Consider the following 13,606-nt stretch of genomic DNA (forward strand, 5'->3'; position numbering starts at 1 on the left):
GTATCATGATTCATATGTAATTGCAGGCTAGAACAGCTGCTGAGCGTTGGGGGGGTATATACATATACAATACGGCCCATAGAACAGACTGGCGTCTAGGGGGGCCCTCGTCGCTAGATACGATAGACAAACATGTACCATCTACTCTCCGCGTCCCCGTCCATGACGATCCGGAACTCTCTGCAGCCAATCCAGTTCCTTCTTCTCCTTGCCCGCGACCTTCTTCCTCTTCCGCTGCATCGCCTTGTCCGCTTGGCCCTTGCTCATGCCCGCGTACCGGTTGACGAGCAGCTGCTTCTTCTGCTCGCTGCGCTTCAGGTAGAAGGGCTGCTTGCCCTGCGCCACCAGCTCCTTCTCCTTGCGCCTGTGCTCCGCCAGCACCCGCTCTGCCTCCTCCTTCTGCTTGCGCGCCTTGCGCCGCGACTCGATCGACATGATCTGCCGCTTCAGCTCCTCCTTCTGCGCCGGGTCCTTGGTCTTCTTGACCTGCGCCCGCAGGTCCGCCACCTCCTTGTCGCGGTACTCGTCGAGAAAGGAGTACGCCCGGCTGGCGTGGGCCTCGCTCAGCCGCGCCGCCGTCCCAGACACGGGGTCGAACCGCGGGTCGCGCGCGGGCGCGCGCTTCGTCTCGGTGGAGATGACCTCTCGCAGCCGCGACACGGGCCGCTTCGAGGACTGCTCCTGGGGCGCGTGCTTCGACGTTCGTTTCGTCGCCGGGGCGCTTCTTGCGCTGCTAGTGGCGCTCCGCTTGTCGGGCCTGGGAGGCTTGTCGTCGTCCTGACCGTCTTGCTTTCCCGATGCCTGCTTGTGCTTCTTGGACGGCGGGAGCGAGGCCTGGGCCTTGGCGAGAGCTCCGAAGGATATAGAGGCGATGTCGAGTTTAGAGGCATCTAGTTTATCCTCAGACTCATCTTCGTCCGACTCCAACTCGTGCGACGACCCGTCGTCTTGATCGTCGTCGTCACCAACACCTTCTTCCGATACAGCGTCATCAGCGGATGAATCGTTGCCGCCGCCTGTTTCTAGCTCCCATTCGTCCTCCCGTCTCGGGCGCACGCGCCTCTCGAGGCCCAAGGAGGGCAATTTTCGTTTCGCCGGCATCGTAGATGTGGTTTTCTTCAAGCACAAAAATCGAGGCCTGTCGTACCAGTGAATTGCGACGGCAGCTCCGTTGCGGTGAAGGTGGGCTGGAACTTTTTTCTGGAGGGTCTCCAAGGCTTATCGATACCCCGCTAGAGTCATAGACGATTGGCGGGTTGGTCCCATGCACTTAATGAGGCACGTGTATGAATCGCAAGCGCAACGATGAAGTTCTATTCTTTAATTTCCATGGATGAGGATTGTCGGCGCAGGGTTTGCCTCCAAGAGTGTCTTTGAGCCCGGAAGTACTGCTCCATGTTGCGAGGACTGTTCACCCGTGCTGCTAAAGCTGTCCTACCCCGGGCCCAGCCGTCTTCGTTTCTTACTCGCTTGAGACACCTCTTGACGGGCAAACCCAGTGATGGTCGAAGCCCAACCCTTCGCGACTCTATATATTCTGAATATATCAGGCAGCTCAAACCTCCCAACCCCAAAGCAGCCACCCGGACCTCGAAATACGGCCCGTCTCGCAAAATGACACAACACCAGGTGGCCTCAATACCAGGCTTGACAATGGCTGTGCCAGCTCAGGAGGGCACTCCACCCTCCTCATCAAGGTACGACGCCGAGTTTCACATAGGACGGAGCAGCACAACTAACAGCAATATAGCACTCCTCTACAGAACCCTCCCAAGACAGAAAAGAAAGGCAGGAAGTCCAAGTACGCTCTGCGGAAACAGCAAGAAGCTGAGGTCCGTGCCACAGAAATAAGTGCCAAGTGAGCCTCATCTCATCCCTCTTCACCACCATCGCCTCCTATCCTCCCGATACTAACCCATCCCAGGAACCAGCGCCTTGGGCGCACCACCCCGAGCGCAGCGTCAGGTGGCGTCCCTGATCCAACTCAGAAATACATCCTCCAGGCCCTCTCCCCACCCTCCACCCTCCCCGCCCCTCGGCGCATCCTCATCGTCATGGACCTCAACGGCACCCTCCTCTATCGGCCCCAGCGCAACCGCCCCTTCCACTTCGTCGAGCGCCCCCACGCTCGCCAGTTCCTCCGCTACTGCCTCGACACCTTCCACCTCGCCATCTGGTCCTCGGCCCGCCCCCAGAACGTCCAAAAGATGGTCAGCCGCCTGCTCACCCCCGAGGAGTGCCAGCGCTGCCTCCTCATCTGGGCTCGCGACCAGTTCGGCCTCAGCGCCGAGGACTACGACACCCGCGTCCAGTGCTACAAGCGCCTCGACCGCGTGTGGGACGATCCCCGCGTCGCCGCGGCGCACCCGGACGCAGCCAGCGGCGGTAGGTGGGACCAGTCCAACACGGTCCTCGTCGACGACTCCCTCGAGAAAGGCCGCACCGAGCCGTTCAACATCCTGGCCCTGCCCGAGTTCTCGGGCCTCGCCAACGAGACGGCCGAGGTGCTGCCCCAGGTCCACGACTACATCAACGCGCTGAGCTGGCAGGCCGATTTGAGCAGGTACATACGGCAGAACCCCTTCAAGCTAGACCCCAACTACTCTCTGCCTGCAAAGTAATTCCATTACGAACGATTGGAAGATTCCCATAGTAGAACAATGTCAATCATTGCACAGAGGAGGAACATGTACTATGAAGGAGACTTGGTTTGGTCACGAGAGCAAATAGATACCCATTACACACGGATGAGGAGCATAGAAGTTTAGATATGGACCAAATGTGTCTGGTATTGGTATTCTTCTTTTTTTGTTTGGAGTCGGAGCACATTGTGTGCATCCGGAACAAATAAAACGTTAGAGAGTGGCGCGCCATATGCCATCATAGATGACAATCATGACACACATTTCTTCCATCATAACTCATTTCCACTTTCTGGCACATTTCATCCGTAAAAATCCATGCCATCATCATCGTCCATTACTTTTTTTTCTTGTCAGACCTTCAGCAATTGCTTACTTGAAGACCTTGCCATCGGCGTGGGGGTACTCCTTGCCATCAACAGTGACAGGCTTGTCCCACTTCCACATAGACTCGACGAACTCGCGGTCCTCAGCCTTGGAGGGGTCGAGCTTGGAGAAGGTGTAGCTCTCGTAGTCGGGAGCGACATCGAAGACGGGCAGGTAGTCCTGGCCGCGGATGACGAAAGCACCCTGGATGACAGAGTTGTTGTTCTCGCCGTACACGGAGGCAGAGCCGAACAGGTACTTGCGGGAAGCCTCGAGGCGGGCGTTGAAGCCACCGATGAGGTTGTTGGACATGAAGACGAGGGTGAGCTCATCGTTGTACTTGTAGTCAACACGCCAGATGGAGTAGTCCTTCTCCAGGGGGACAGTCTCCCAGAAGTACTTCATGGACTCGGACTCCTCGTGGTTCGAGAAGTAGCGCTTCCAGTCATCGAGAGCAAAGGGAGTCTCGGGGAGCAGGGCGCAGGGGTGCTTGGCCTTGGGGGCAGCCTCCTCGGCAGCAGGGGCAGCAGGCTTGGGGGCCTCCTTGGGCTTGGCCTCCTTGGGCTTGGCCTCCTTGGGCTGCTCAGCCTTCTTGGGGGCAACGTTGGTGAGCTTGGGAGTCTCGAGGAACTCGAGGGGCTCGGCAACAGCGGAGTAGATGGGCTGGTTGATGACAGTCTCGTACCAGCGGGTGACGTTGGGGTTCTCCTGGCGCCACTTCTTGTCGAAGAAGAACTGGAAGCCGCGGGTGATGATGCCAGCAGCGAACAGATCGGCAAGGGTGATGCGGTCGCCGACCAGGTAGGTGTGGCGGAGGAGGTGCTCCTCAACGACAGCAATGGCCCTAAGAGCACGCTTGGAGGAGTCCTCAACGGACTTCTTGTTGTAGGCGTCGAAGCCGAGGAGAGGACGGAACCAGCCACCCAGGGGAGGGAGAACCTCGGAGTTGAAGAAGGACATCCACTTCAGGATCGAGGCGTAGCTGATACGGGTTAGCCTCTGATAGATCAAGTCGACTTTGGCTTGATTGTACTTACTCCTGCTTGGTCTTACCAAGGAGGGTGGTCTTCTCGTTCTGGGAGGTGACTTGAGCCAGGTTAGCATTGACTATTCGGACAAGCTTCCAGCACAATGAAGAAGTAGAAAGAAGAGAAATCAGAAGTTAGACATTATCAACTCACAAACAATCTTTGGATTGCTTGTTCAGACAGGGATAACTGTATTTGTTTGGCTTGGTCATCATAGAAAGGACGCCCTCAAAAGGGCGTAGATGGCGGGGTCGACAAGAAAAAGAGAACAAGGTGGACCTACTGTAGATGGCAATGGCAATGCACTCAGAGAGAGCGAAGCCATCCTCGCCGAGGAAAGCGGGGACCTTGCCGAGCTTGTTGGCCTTGAGGTGCTCGACAGTAGGGTTAGCGAGGTCAGCGGCAACGACGTTCAGGTCGAGGCCGTTGGCCTTCGCAACCGCCTTGATGGCGGTGGTGCGGGGGTTGTCCTACGAGGAAAGCGGTCAGTGCCTGTGCTGGCTGTGGTAGTTGATGTTGAGATGGTGTTCTCTTACATTGCCCTTGGTGAAGAGAGTTCCGAAAACCATCTTGACTGCGTTCCTGACGGATTGTAGAAGATGAGTGGGAAAAAAGTAGAGTGTGAGGAAGGAAAGTGGTGACGGGGAAGAGAGGGGAGATAAATGTGTTCAGGGAGATTGAGAGGAAATTTTTTGTTGCGAGTGCCCCGCGCTAATGCCTGCTCGTCAATCTCAGCAAACTGACCGCGGTGGCTGGGCTGGACCCTGCGTTGTACTCCGTACCTACAGATGGCTGACGTGTGGCTGGAGCTCAGTCGCTCGTCCCCATTTCACGTGACCATCTCTGAGCGTCTGAGGCGCCAATTCGGTGTCGGTCGCAATTGGGAAGATTTTGTACGGCAACTCGACCGCCGACGGCAACGACATCGAACCCACGAGGCCCAACCAACGGCCACGCCGCACCAGCGAACGGCCACAATGGCGTCTCTTGCGAGCGGCATCCGAAGTGTCCGGTGTTCGGGCCGGCTCACAAGATGCGGATGGCAGCAAGGGCTCGCCATCCGGCCGAAATCTTCCCCCAAAGTCGACATCCGGCAACTAAACACGTCGAAGCAGCCCGAGCTGCAGCCTTCTACGCAGCGTAACCCCGTCACCGCGATCAACATCCCATTCGATGGCGTCGTCCACGCTCGCCAAGTCCCCGCCACGGGCTCATACTTCTCTCGGGAACCCGCCTTCAACGAGCTGTACCTCCATCTCTTCAAGCTGATGGCCAAGTACCACGACCTCCCCATGGTCAAGCCATTGGACGCACCTCGCGTGCCATGGGCGAATTTAGATATCGTCCGGAACCAGAACGGGGAGCCCATCAAGGCAGCACATTTCGCCAAGGTGATGCAGGTGGCCAAGCGCCTCAACCTCATCGAGCCCAGCATCCGGCCCGCCGAGGTGGACGAGGCTCTCCAGTCTCTCACCCGGCCCGTTGAGTCGACTATGAGCGAGCGTCGGCCCGTCGTAGTCGACAAGCACGGCCGCGCCGTTGGCGTCGGCAGGAGGAAGGTGGCGACGGCACGAGCATTCGTGGTGGAGGGTACCGGAGAGGTGTTGATCAACGGGAAGCCGCTGAGCGAAGCCTTTGGGCGGGTACACGATCGTGAGAGCGCCATCTGGGCTCTAACCTCCACAGAGAGACTTGACAAGTACAATATTTGGGCTATTGTCAGTGGTGGTGGCACCACCGGCCAGGCGGAAGCCTTAACAATGGCTATTGCCAATGGCCTGGTGGCTCATGAACCGGCTCTCAAGACGGCTTTACGTCAAGGTGAGTGGATCTCAACACATCGAATATCTGAAGGATTTTGGCTAATTGTGATTTCCCTTAGCCGGCTGCATCACCAGAGATGCGAGAATGGTGGAGAGGAAGAAGCATGGCCACCTCAAGGCTCGCAAGAGCCCGGCCTGGGTCAAGCGATGATGCTGTCTATCATATAGCCTGGTATTGGGCTGGCGGTGTATATCGACTACCTTGCTCATGCTTGCGGGTCAGGGTCAGGTCGGAAGTGACAGGAGTATCCTTGACACTAAGGATAGCCCGGAATTCTGGGTCTCCCCAGAGCGGCCGGGTGATTTTCATGCCATTGGAGCATTGTACTTGTAAACAAATCAACCATCTTGTGTAGTTATAGAGCTGATAACGCGCCCACATGGCACGCACATGTTTATTATCCACATCCATGGGCAGCCTGGCGACGGCCTGCGTTTAGCCCATGCCTGCCTCCGGATTAGTGCTGCCACATACTACTAATACTATTACTAGGTACCACATAGCAGTAGGTAGTGAGTGCTACGTACCGTTGAAAGACATCCGGGCGACTTTCAGACAGTGGGTTCAAAAGAACGGAGTGGCGTTAAACACCAGCCCGCTCTGACTAACGCCCATGCTAACGGTCAGGCCAAGCCGCCTCTCTATTACCCCTAATCCATAGTGGAAGGTAGCTTGACATGGTATTGGCAAGGCTTGCGGCATGATCAATTCTAGTCCACTACCAGCAGGTCAAACTAGTAACAATTCGCAACGCATAACATACGGACAACGTGATCAGCAGAACTGGGGACCCGCGGAGTTTCAGAGGACAGAGTGCCCTGGGCCCTCAACCCACGCCTCGGCAAGTCTGGTGCCCTGGGAACCGGCTCTCGTTTATGGCGGGATCTGTTGTTTTAGCGCCAGCCTCAATATCCCGAGCTATTGTCGCGTGTCCTACGAATTTTTACAGGGCGTTTTGACGAGGTGTCAACATCAGCTGTGGCACGCACCGTGACCCGTTGGCGAGTTCCGACAGGGCTAGTGGGCCCGTTTGGGAATCAATAGATCCTGGTCGCTGAAAATTGAGAAAGGATAGCCCGTCAAGTCTTTGAGCGCTCCCATATTACTAGCATCGTTGTTATCATTATCATCCCATGTCCCTGTGGTTGAATGCTCCGACAACGTGGTCTCTTGACCCTGAAACCTTGCTGGGCACGGGCTGGCCCAAGGACATATAGTAGTATGAATTATGGAATACAACTGGCCGTCTAGTTGTCGAATCGCGATGGAAACCCAAGGCCACAATTCACAACGCAGGATTTTCAAGGGTGAGATCTCGGTTATTTGCATTGTCCGGCTGCGTCGGCCCCGGCGAGCGTATGCCCATGTCGTAGTAGGGATCACAGGTTCTTGTAATTACGACATGTATCCGTACCTCCGTCCAGTGCGCCGTCAGCACAAAAATAATTATTATGCGAAGTACCAGATCAGCTCATGTAGTGGGACCAAGACGGGCTGTGAAAGTCAGGACCGCTGCCCTACTTGTGTACCCAACAGAGCCGCCATTACGAACCAGCAAACCACCTGAGGCAGTTTCAAAGATGTGATGCTCATGGAGGCTGGAATGATATAATTCGTTTTTGGGGGTGTCCAGTAATACGGATACAATGCAATTCGCTGCATTGTTGTTTGGGCGTGTTGTACAGTGGGCGCAGTGTCCGTAACAAAACGGCACAATAAAGATGGGAAGCGTTCTAGAAAGTGTTTGGTGGCTGCATCCGTTGGCGTGTTTCATCAACCCAGTCCGCTTCGTCATTGGTGCCCAAATCACAGGCTCGAGGTTTCAGCAAACATTCCGTGCAGGAGCGAAAGCCGCAAGTCACATTGTAGTAGGTCGTTTAGGCGCAGGCCAGTACGTAAACCCTCCATTTGATGGACGTGTCCATGGCGCTCTAAAGTTGCATCACTGTACGGTAATAATACTACCTGAGGTACGTTGTATCATTAATATTACCCTGTACTATCGCAGTGAACCTCGACGTAAGCGGATCGATGTAGGTATGACCATAAGTTCTTCGACCTCCTTCTAATATCAACCCGACGGATATCGGAGCTCGTCACAATGTCGATTGTCGAGTCTTATTAAAGCTGCTGGACCACAACACCCATGCGGTGTGAATGCATCATCATGCATATACCTCAAACACCCGGAAAGGTAAGTAGGTATATATTAGTATTATCGACTAATACTAGAAGTAGTAGGGTAATGCGGATAGTGCTCCGTACTGCCGACAACGGCGGCCAGATACTTGGAGTTGGTGTCGGGCATGTCCAATCAGCCCCCAGAGGAGCCGAACAGAGGTTGCCGTTGGTGGATATGCTTGAGAATCAGCCTGATATGTAGTCGAGATCAGCTCGGAAATTTTACTCTTTGCGAGTTGGTGGTGTCCAGGCTGGATTTTACGGTCACTGGAGCGGAGGCAGAAATGTCGTAAATAGCCGGGGGAGCAATATCGAAGCGGAGGATATTGCTGCAGCCGGCGGTACCTTCCTGGCAGTGACGTCGATCTTACAATTGCCGCATATCCCTTTGGAGGCAGGCACGACTTGGAGAGCTGGCCAAATCGATTATTAATACTTCGTGTTGTGATGAGTGAACCAACGAGCAGGTAGGAAGGTAGCGGGCCCTTGGCCGGGAGTAAGTAATAGCTCTTGCTATCATAGGTACGAGGCAGGAGTTGGTGATGATGTTGGTTGTGTCTGGTAGGTAAGCATTATTAGTGAGCGACAAGGTGATGGTGAAGAGAAAGATGACGAGAGCAAATCGAGAACTCGCCCAAGGCGGCCCCTTCCCCAGGGATGCACGCGCATCCATCGTCCCTGCCTGTTGGAATCCAATCCGAGTCCCCCGACTAGCAACAACCTAGAATAGCCGCCCCATGGATCCATGGATGATGCCGGAACAAACCCGCCCCCGCTGATGCTTTCCGCCTCTCTCCGTCTCTCCTTCCTGAGCTCTCCAGGGTCTGCCCTTTCTCCCGCTCCCAGAGGCTGCATCGCATCAGTCCCGTGCCGAGACATCTCAGCCTCTTCCTTCTCCACCTTGGTACTGGCCATCTACCTCCATCCATGTCCAGACATCGATTTGCCGCTTCATACGAAGTATCTGTACCCGTACTATGTAATACGGGCACAGTATTAATCTGTACTAGTATGTAAGTACGCATTTGTAAAGCAGACATCATGGCTCCGCCATTTCAACCTCGGCCATTGTGCCAAAGCTAATTAATACCCGTCAAGCCAACCAAGACTCCAAGAGTCTGTAGCTCTGTGCCACAATTTTGCACTGCTGGTCGCCCGTCATGACAAGGTTCAAGGGTTGACCATCAGGTACGGACGGCACCCGCGTACAAGTACCTCCCATCGTGGATCCAGGCAAGTCAACACGGCGAGCTCAACTGCGACGCCCGAGTACCGATACCTGCTCATCAATTGTTTGCCTCTTAAGGCGTCACCGTTGCTACGTCGCATCGCCCACTGAACCGGACTGGAGACGCTGGTTCGGGTAGGCATCAGAGGTCTCGTCTACAACTACTACAATGTTACGGATACAATGTTACTATAAGATGCCCTCGAACACAGGCCACTGACGAGAACGTAATATTATCCTCTGCCAGGCTGCCTCACCCATGGCCAATGACTCATGTCAGCAATCGGAGAGTACAGAATACTCGTATGCACAACAAAAGTGGCGCCCTCGCGGCTGGGCAAAGGTTTCCATGTTTAGTCCTTGTACCTGAAAGGCTGAATATGGGGTCTGGAGTTGATTCACTTCCCTTGTCTCTTAGATCTAATAACCGTGTCTCAATTTCCCCATCCGTTACCCTGCTCCTCGGACCGCGGATTGGCATCGAGAGCCAACGACTGGTCCAAAACACCAATCCCCGCCGCCTCGGTGAGCGTCCAGGAGTCCAGCGGTCGCCTTGCCCCGGCTGTCGTCAGATAGGCACAGAAGCCGCTTTCCATCACCCCCTGCTCCCCAGACCAGCACGGATCTGGCTGGGAAATTGTGTCGAACTGGTGTCAAACGTGCAGACCTAAAACTGACACGGATATTAGTGCACGTACGGGGTGCTGTGGCTTTATTGGCATACCTATGGATACTGGGTGATGCTTTGGAAAGCCTAGCCTCCCTTCTCCTCTCCTTCTGCTCGACTCATGTCGACAAATCCATTAACAACTACCCATTAATGAAAGGACTAGGGCGTCGCAACCAGGCGGTACATGTGTACCAGGATCTCGTCTCGGATGAGCAGAAAGTCACTCATGCGAAGCATCAACCCCAGCTGAGTTCGTACCTGCGGCTTGCGGTTATGCAGCGTCTGGACGAGGTACCTTCGCAAGCGCGTCACCACACAAGACCCATGCCTTGTTAATGGGCTCACCCCCTGGCACACCCCAAATCGCACGCCCTCCTGGTCCGATTCCTAGACAAGCGTCACAAGCTGGGCGGTTTTAACCTTTACTATGTACGATCCGGGTGGATCTCCAACAGACCTGCCCTGTCCCTCTCGTCTTTAGTGCCGCTGCTCCGTTTACCACGGCACCGCACCCCCGTTGGCTTCCGCTAGAGTCGGAGCGGGCTGGCACCACGCAAGAGGAGGAGCCGAGCTCACTGATGAAGGGGAGAATGATGACAAAATTCGAACTAGCAGCGGGAAAGCGGTCTCCGGCTCCCCTGAGAGGCTGAGCTTGTGCTTCTCGTCATGACAAAGCTCGTGATGGCCCGGCCTTGCATTGTCCGGCCCCTCCCCTACCTTAGTCAAGCCACGCGTTTTTCTCTCTTTTTCTCTGCGTCCAGATTCTACCTAGCCATCCCTTTCATTTTGTTCTAACGCCTCTTGGCCAAGTGCACAAGGGGACTTCTTGTGGCTTGGTGAGCGAGGTTACATTGTGCTCGCCCACGCAGATCTCCCCAAGGCCCCCTTCCCTTTCCAGTACCACTACTTCGTGCCACTCACAAGATCCAAGCGCGATATCGTCAAAGTGCCAGCCCCAGGTTGGGACTGAAAGCTAGTACTAGTATCATTGGCTTCATCCTTTCTTTTTATGTCTTTACTTCTTCCACCTCTCATTGGCGCCCAAGTCTATCAGCCTCGAGTCTCACTCACTCATCTAGCGGTCTTGCCGATTTTTCTTGGTCCAAGATAACTACAGCACGGAACACACTAGTGGACGACTTCGATTCTCAGTTTTGCTTCATTGCCTCCTCTCCCTCTATTGTGCTTCAAAAAAACCTCGTCATCCTCTCGGGAATTTGAAGCTCCCTCAGTCCTAGCGTACCCCGACCTTCTGCAACACCGATTCCTACAAGTCTCTGAGAGGCTTCAAATAATTTCACAAACAGGCTTCCAGCTGGACACCGGAATTTTCTTAGAGCTTTTTTCCAGCGCTCTGCTTCCCCCACAGAGTTTGAGGCTCACGCTCCGTTTCTATTATCAAAGATCCATTGAAGCAAATAAGATCCTGGTGCCAGTGTTGTGTTTTTTGCCAAGTAACTTAGGTATGTCCAAAGACTGATGAGAAGTCGTAGATCGACTGAGGGCAAAGGTTGAGAACTTATTCTAACTAGAAGTGAAGAGCTGTCACACTCCTACCACGGACTCCTACCAACCGCTGTCCCAAGTACAGATCGGGCAGACAAGAGCTTATCACACTAATCCAGCATTTCCTGCAGTGCCTGGTCGGTGCCGGGATACACCCAGTACCATCAGCAGAAGCTTGCTCGCCGCAACGGTCCTGGCAACCCTCCCTCTTCAACGCTCTGCCACCCACCGGTTTGAAATCCTTGAGATCCGCTCAGACGAGACCGACTACAACTTGTTCAGCGTCACCACTGAGACTTGGCATGAAAGACGTTACATGGCCTAGAGTACTTTCATGACACACGGTTCCAAAGTCCCTTGCTGTTCAGGCATTGCTCGACTCATTCACTGCACCACAACCATTAGTCTGCCCATATAGCTATTGGGCTCACCTCGGAAACTTAGCACCCTCACCATTCAAAATCTGCAACACCTCACCTACCTACCATCGGCTTGGATTTACTCGCCCAATTTCCTGCAGTCTCTTCCCGCGCCAACTCCTCCGGTGACACTATTCCTGGTGCCGGCGGTGCCGTCTGATCTTGGAGCTCAGTATCGCTCCCGAACATTTACACACGCTCTGATCGGTCAGTGGACCGATCGAATCTTTTCAATCTGGCCCTCTCGTACCCTTCCCCGACGCCTTCTCCGGCGGGCTATCGCGCTTCCGAGGCGTCTCGCGAAAGCCATCTTCGGGGCATGGATGACCCTGCCCGGCAAAGAAGGCATAACGATTCGCTCGGCCATCATGCTTCCAGCACAAGACTCAGCTCACAGCCAAGCCGCTCCGTTCCAAGCGGCTCTAACGAGAGATACCGGCCTGCTCCCATCAATACATCACCACACACGCCTCGGAGCACAGGTGGCGGCGGATATAGTAGCTATTACCAAGAGCCAACTTCAGGCTTCTCATCGACCAACATGCCTCCGGCAGCCATAGGCGGCTATGGTTCGGACTATAGCCAGGACGGTCGACAGCACTCACAGAGCTTTGCTGGCTACAACACGGCAGCCATGATGTACAATGTTCCGCAGCCAAACACTCAGGCCCCCGTGTACGACGCTCAGCAGCTCGGGTCACGGCAACCCACAGCTATGCAAATGATGACCCCCGACGTCACGTCAACATACTTTGGCCCAGACGCGGCGAACGCGTCGGCCTCTAGCCTACACGCTTCCGCGCACGCCTCCAACTCCTCGACCAGTGTCTACCAGCAGAATCAGCCCATGAACTACACGAGCAACATGCCGAGTGTGGCCCCAGTGCAGCCAGCCCAAGCAAGCGCCGAGGGGTCAATGAATGAGGATCCTGAATACTCCGATGGTGCACTCGCCGAGAAATGGCACGACTATCAACGGCAGCTGGCTACCATTTTCCAAGACATCGCAAGTGGGTCCTTGGACAGTGCATCTGAGACACTCTTGATCATCTCTAACTGGCTCCTGTCACAAGTGGCAGATTTGGGTAAGTGCGGAATGCAGAACTTGAACCCTAGAGCGAGCCAGATGTGCAGTAGCCATCTACTAGTCAGGCACCGCGCAAGGTGATGTCACCAGACGTGCAGAAATGCTAACACAGACAACCCAAAGGCCTCACGATGGACGATGCCAGCCTCCACGCCGATCGCATCAAGCTCTGGGACGACTTCAACCACGCCTGGCTGGCCCTGGGCCAGCGTCAAGCCGATTTAATGGGGTCTGGCCAGCAGCTTTCGAGGCCGCAGCGACTTCTGTCTCGAGAGACTATCGAGAAACTGGGCAACGAGGTTGTTCGCCTCAGTGACGGGCTCGAACGCCACGGCTTGGTAGACTACCAATATGGCGTGTGGGAGGATGAGATCGTAGCAAGTAAGTAGTCCTAGCTCTGTCCCACGCTAACTACTTGCCTTTTCTGGCATGGCTAACCGTCGCTCTGCAGTCCTTGAGGAGTGTTTGGATCTCTACGAAACCGATGGAAGAGGGACTCAGTCCCGTTGATACGAGACGGCTTGTTCTTCATTTCCCCCTCTCAAAAGTCACTACCGCAGGGCGGTTCCGCTTCAAAGGAGTTACACGAAATGACTGTACACTACAACGGGGATGCTGATGGGTTTCTGTTACGACCTTTGTATAGATTTCTATT

At 54.9% G+C, this 13,606-nt stretch overlaps 5 protein-coding genes across 5 annotated transcripts; 3 read left to right on the plus strand and 2 right to left on the minus strand.

The window, feature by feature from the left end:
- Positions 1 to 141: 141 nt before the first annotated feature.
- On the minus strand, positions 142 to 1,101 carry RRP36 (uncharacterized protein; the record flags this gene model as incomplete). The annotated part of the gene is made up of 1 exon (XM_083198690.1): positions 142 to 1,101. One exon carries the CDS (start codon positions 1,099 to 1,101, stop codon positions 142 to 144), a length of 960 nt encoding a protein of 319 aa, XP_083046425.1.
- Positions 1,102 to 1,653: 552 nt separating this feature from the next.
- On the plus strand, positions 1,654 to 2,621 carry ACO1O0_009342 (HAD-like domain-containing protein; the record flags this gene model as incomplete). Its single annotated transcript, XM_083198691.1, has 3 exons — positions 1,654 to 1,697; positions 1,751 to 1,858; positions 1,925 to 2,621. The coding sequence occupies 3 exons, from the start codon at positions 1,654 to 1,656 to the stop codon at positions 2,619 to 2,621; spliced, it is 849 nt and encodes a 282-aa protein (XP_083046426.1).
- A 393-nt stretch (positions 2,622 to 3,014) lies between these two features.
- Positions 3,015 to 4,605, minus strand: TEF4 (uncharacterized protein; the record flags this gene model as incomplete). Its single annotated transcript, XM_083198692.1, has 4 exons — positions 3,015 to 3,990; positions 4,046 to 4,094; positions 4,320 to 4,506; positions 4,573 to 4,605. The coding sequence occupies 4 exons, from the start codon at positions 4,603 to 4,605 to the stop codon at positions 3,015 to 3,017; spliced, it is 1,245 nt and encodes a 414-aa protein (XP_083046427.1).
- Positions 4,606 to 5,013: 408 nt separating this feature from the next.
- Positions 5,014 to 6,010, plus strand: MRPS9 (mitochondrial 37S ribosomal protein uS9m; the record flags this gene model as incomplete). Its single annotated transcript, XM_083198693.1, has 2 exons — positions 5,014 to 5,857; positions 5,919 to 6,010. 2 exons carry the CDS (start codon positions 5,014 to 5,016, stop codon positions 6,008 to 6,010), a joined length of 936 nt encoding a protein of 311 aa, XP_083046428.1.
- Positions 6,011 to 12,405: 6,395 nt separating this feature from the next.
- ACO1O0_009345 (uncharacterized protein) lies at positions 12,406 to 13,461 on the plus strand (the record flags this gene model as incomplete). Its single annotated transcript, XM_083198694.1, has 3 exons — positions 12,406 to 12,949; positions 13,075 to 13,332; positions 13,403 to 13,461. The coding sequence occupies 3 exons, from the start codon at positions 12,406 to 12,408 to the stop codon at positions 13,459 to 13,461; spliced, it is 861 nt and encodes a 286-aa protein (XP_083046429.1).
- Positions 13,462 to 13,606: the final 145 nt, after the last annotated feature.

The sequence above is a fragment of the Amphichorda felina genome (genome assembly GCF_050947745.1).
Source record: "Amphichorda felina strain 45539 chromosome Unknown scaffold_9, whole genome shotgun sequence".
Lineage (NCBI taxonomy): Eukaryota > Fungi > Ascomycota > Sordariomycetes > Hypocreales > Bionectriaceae > Amphichorda > Amphichorda felina.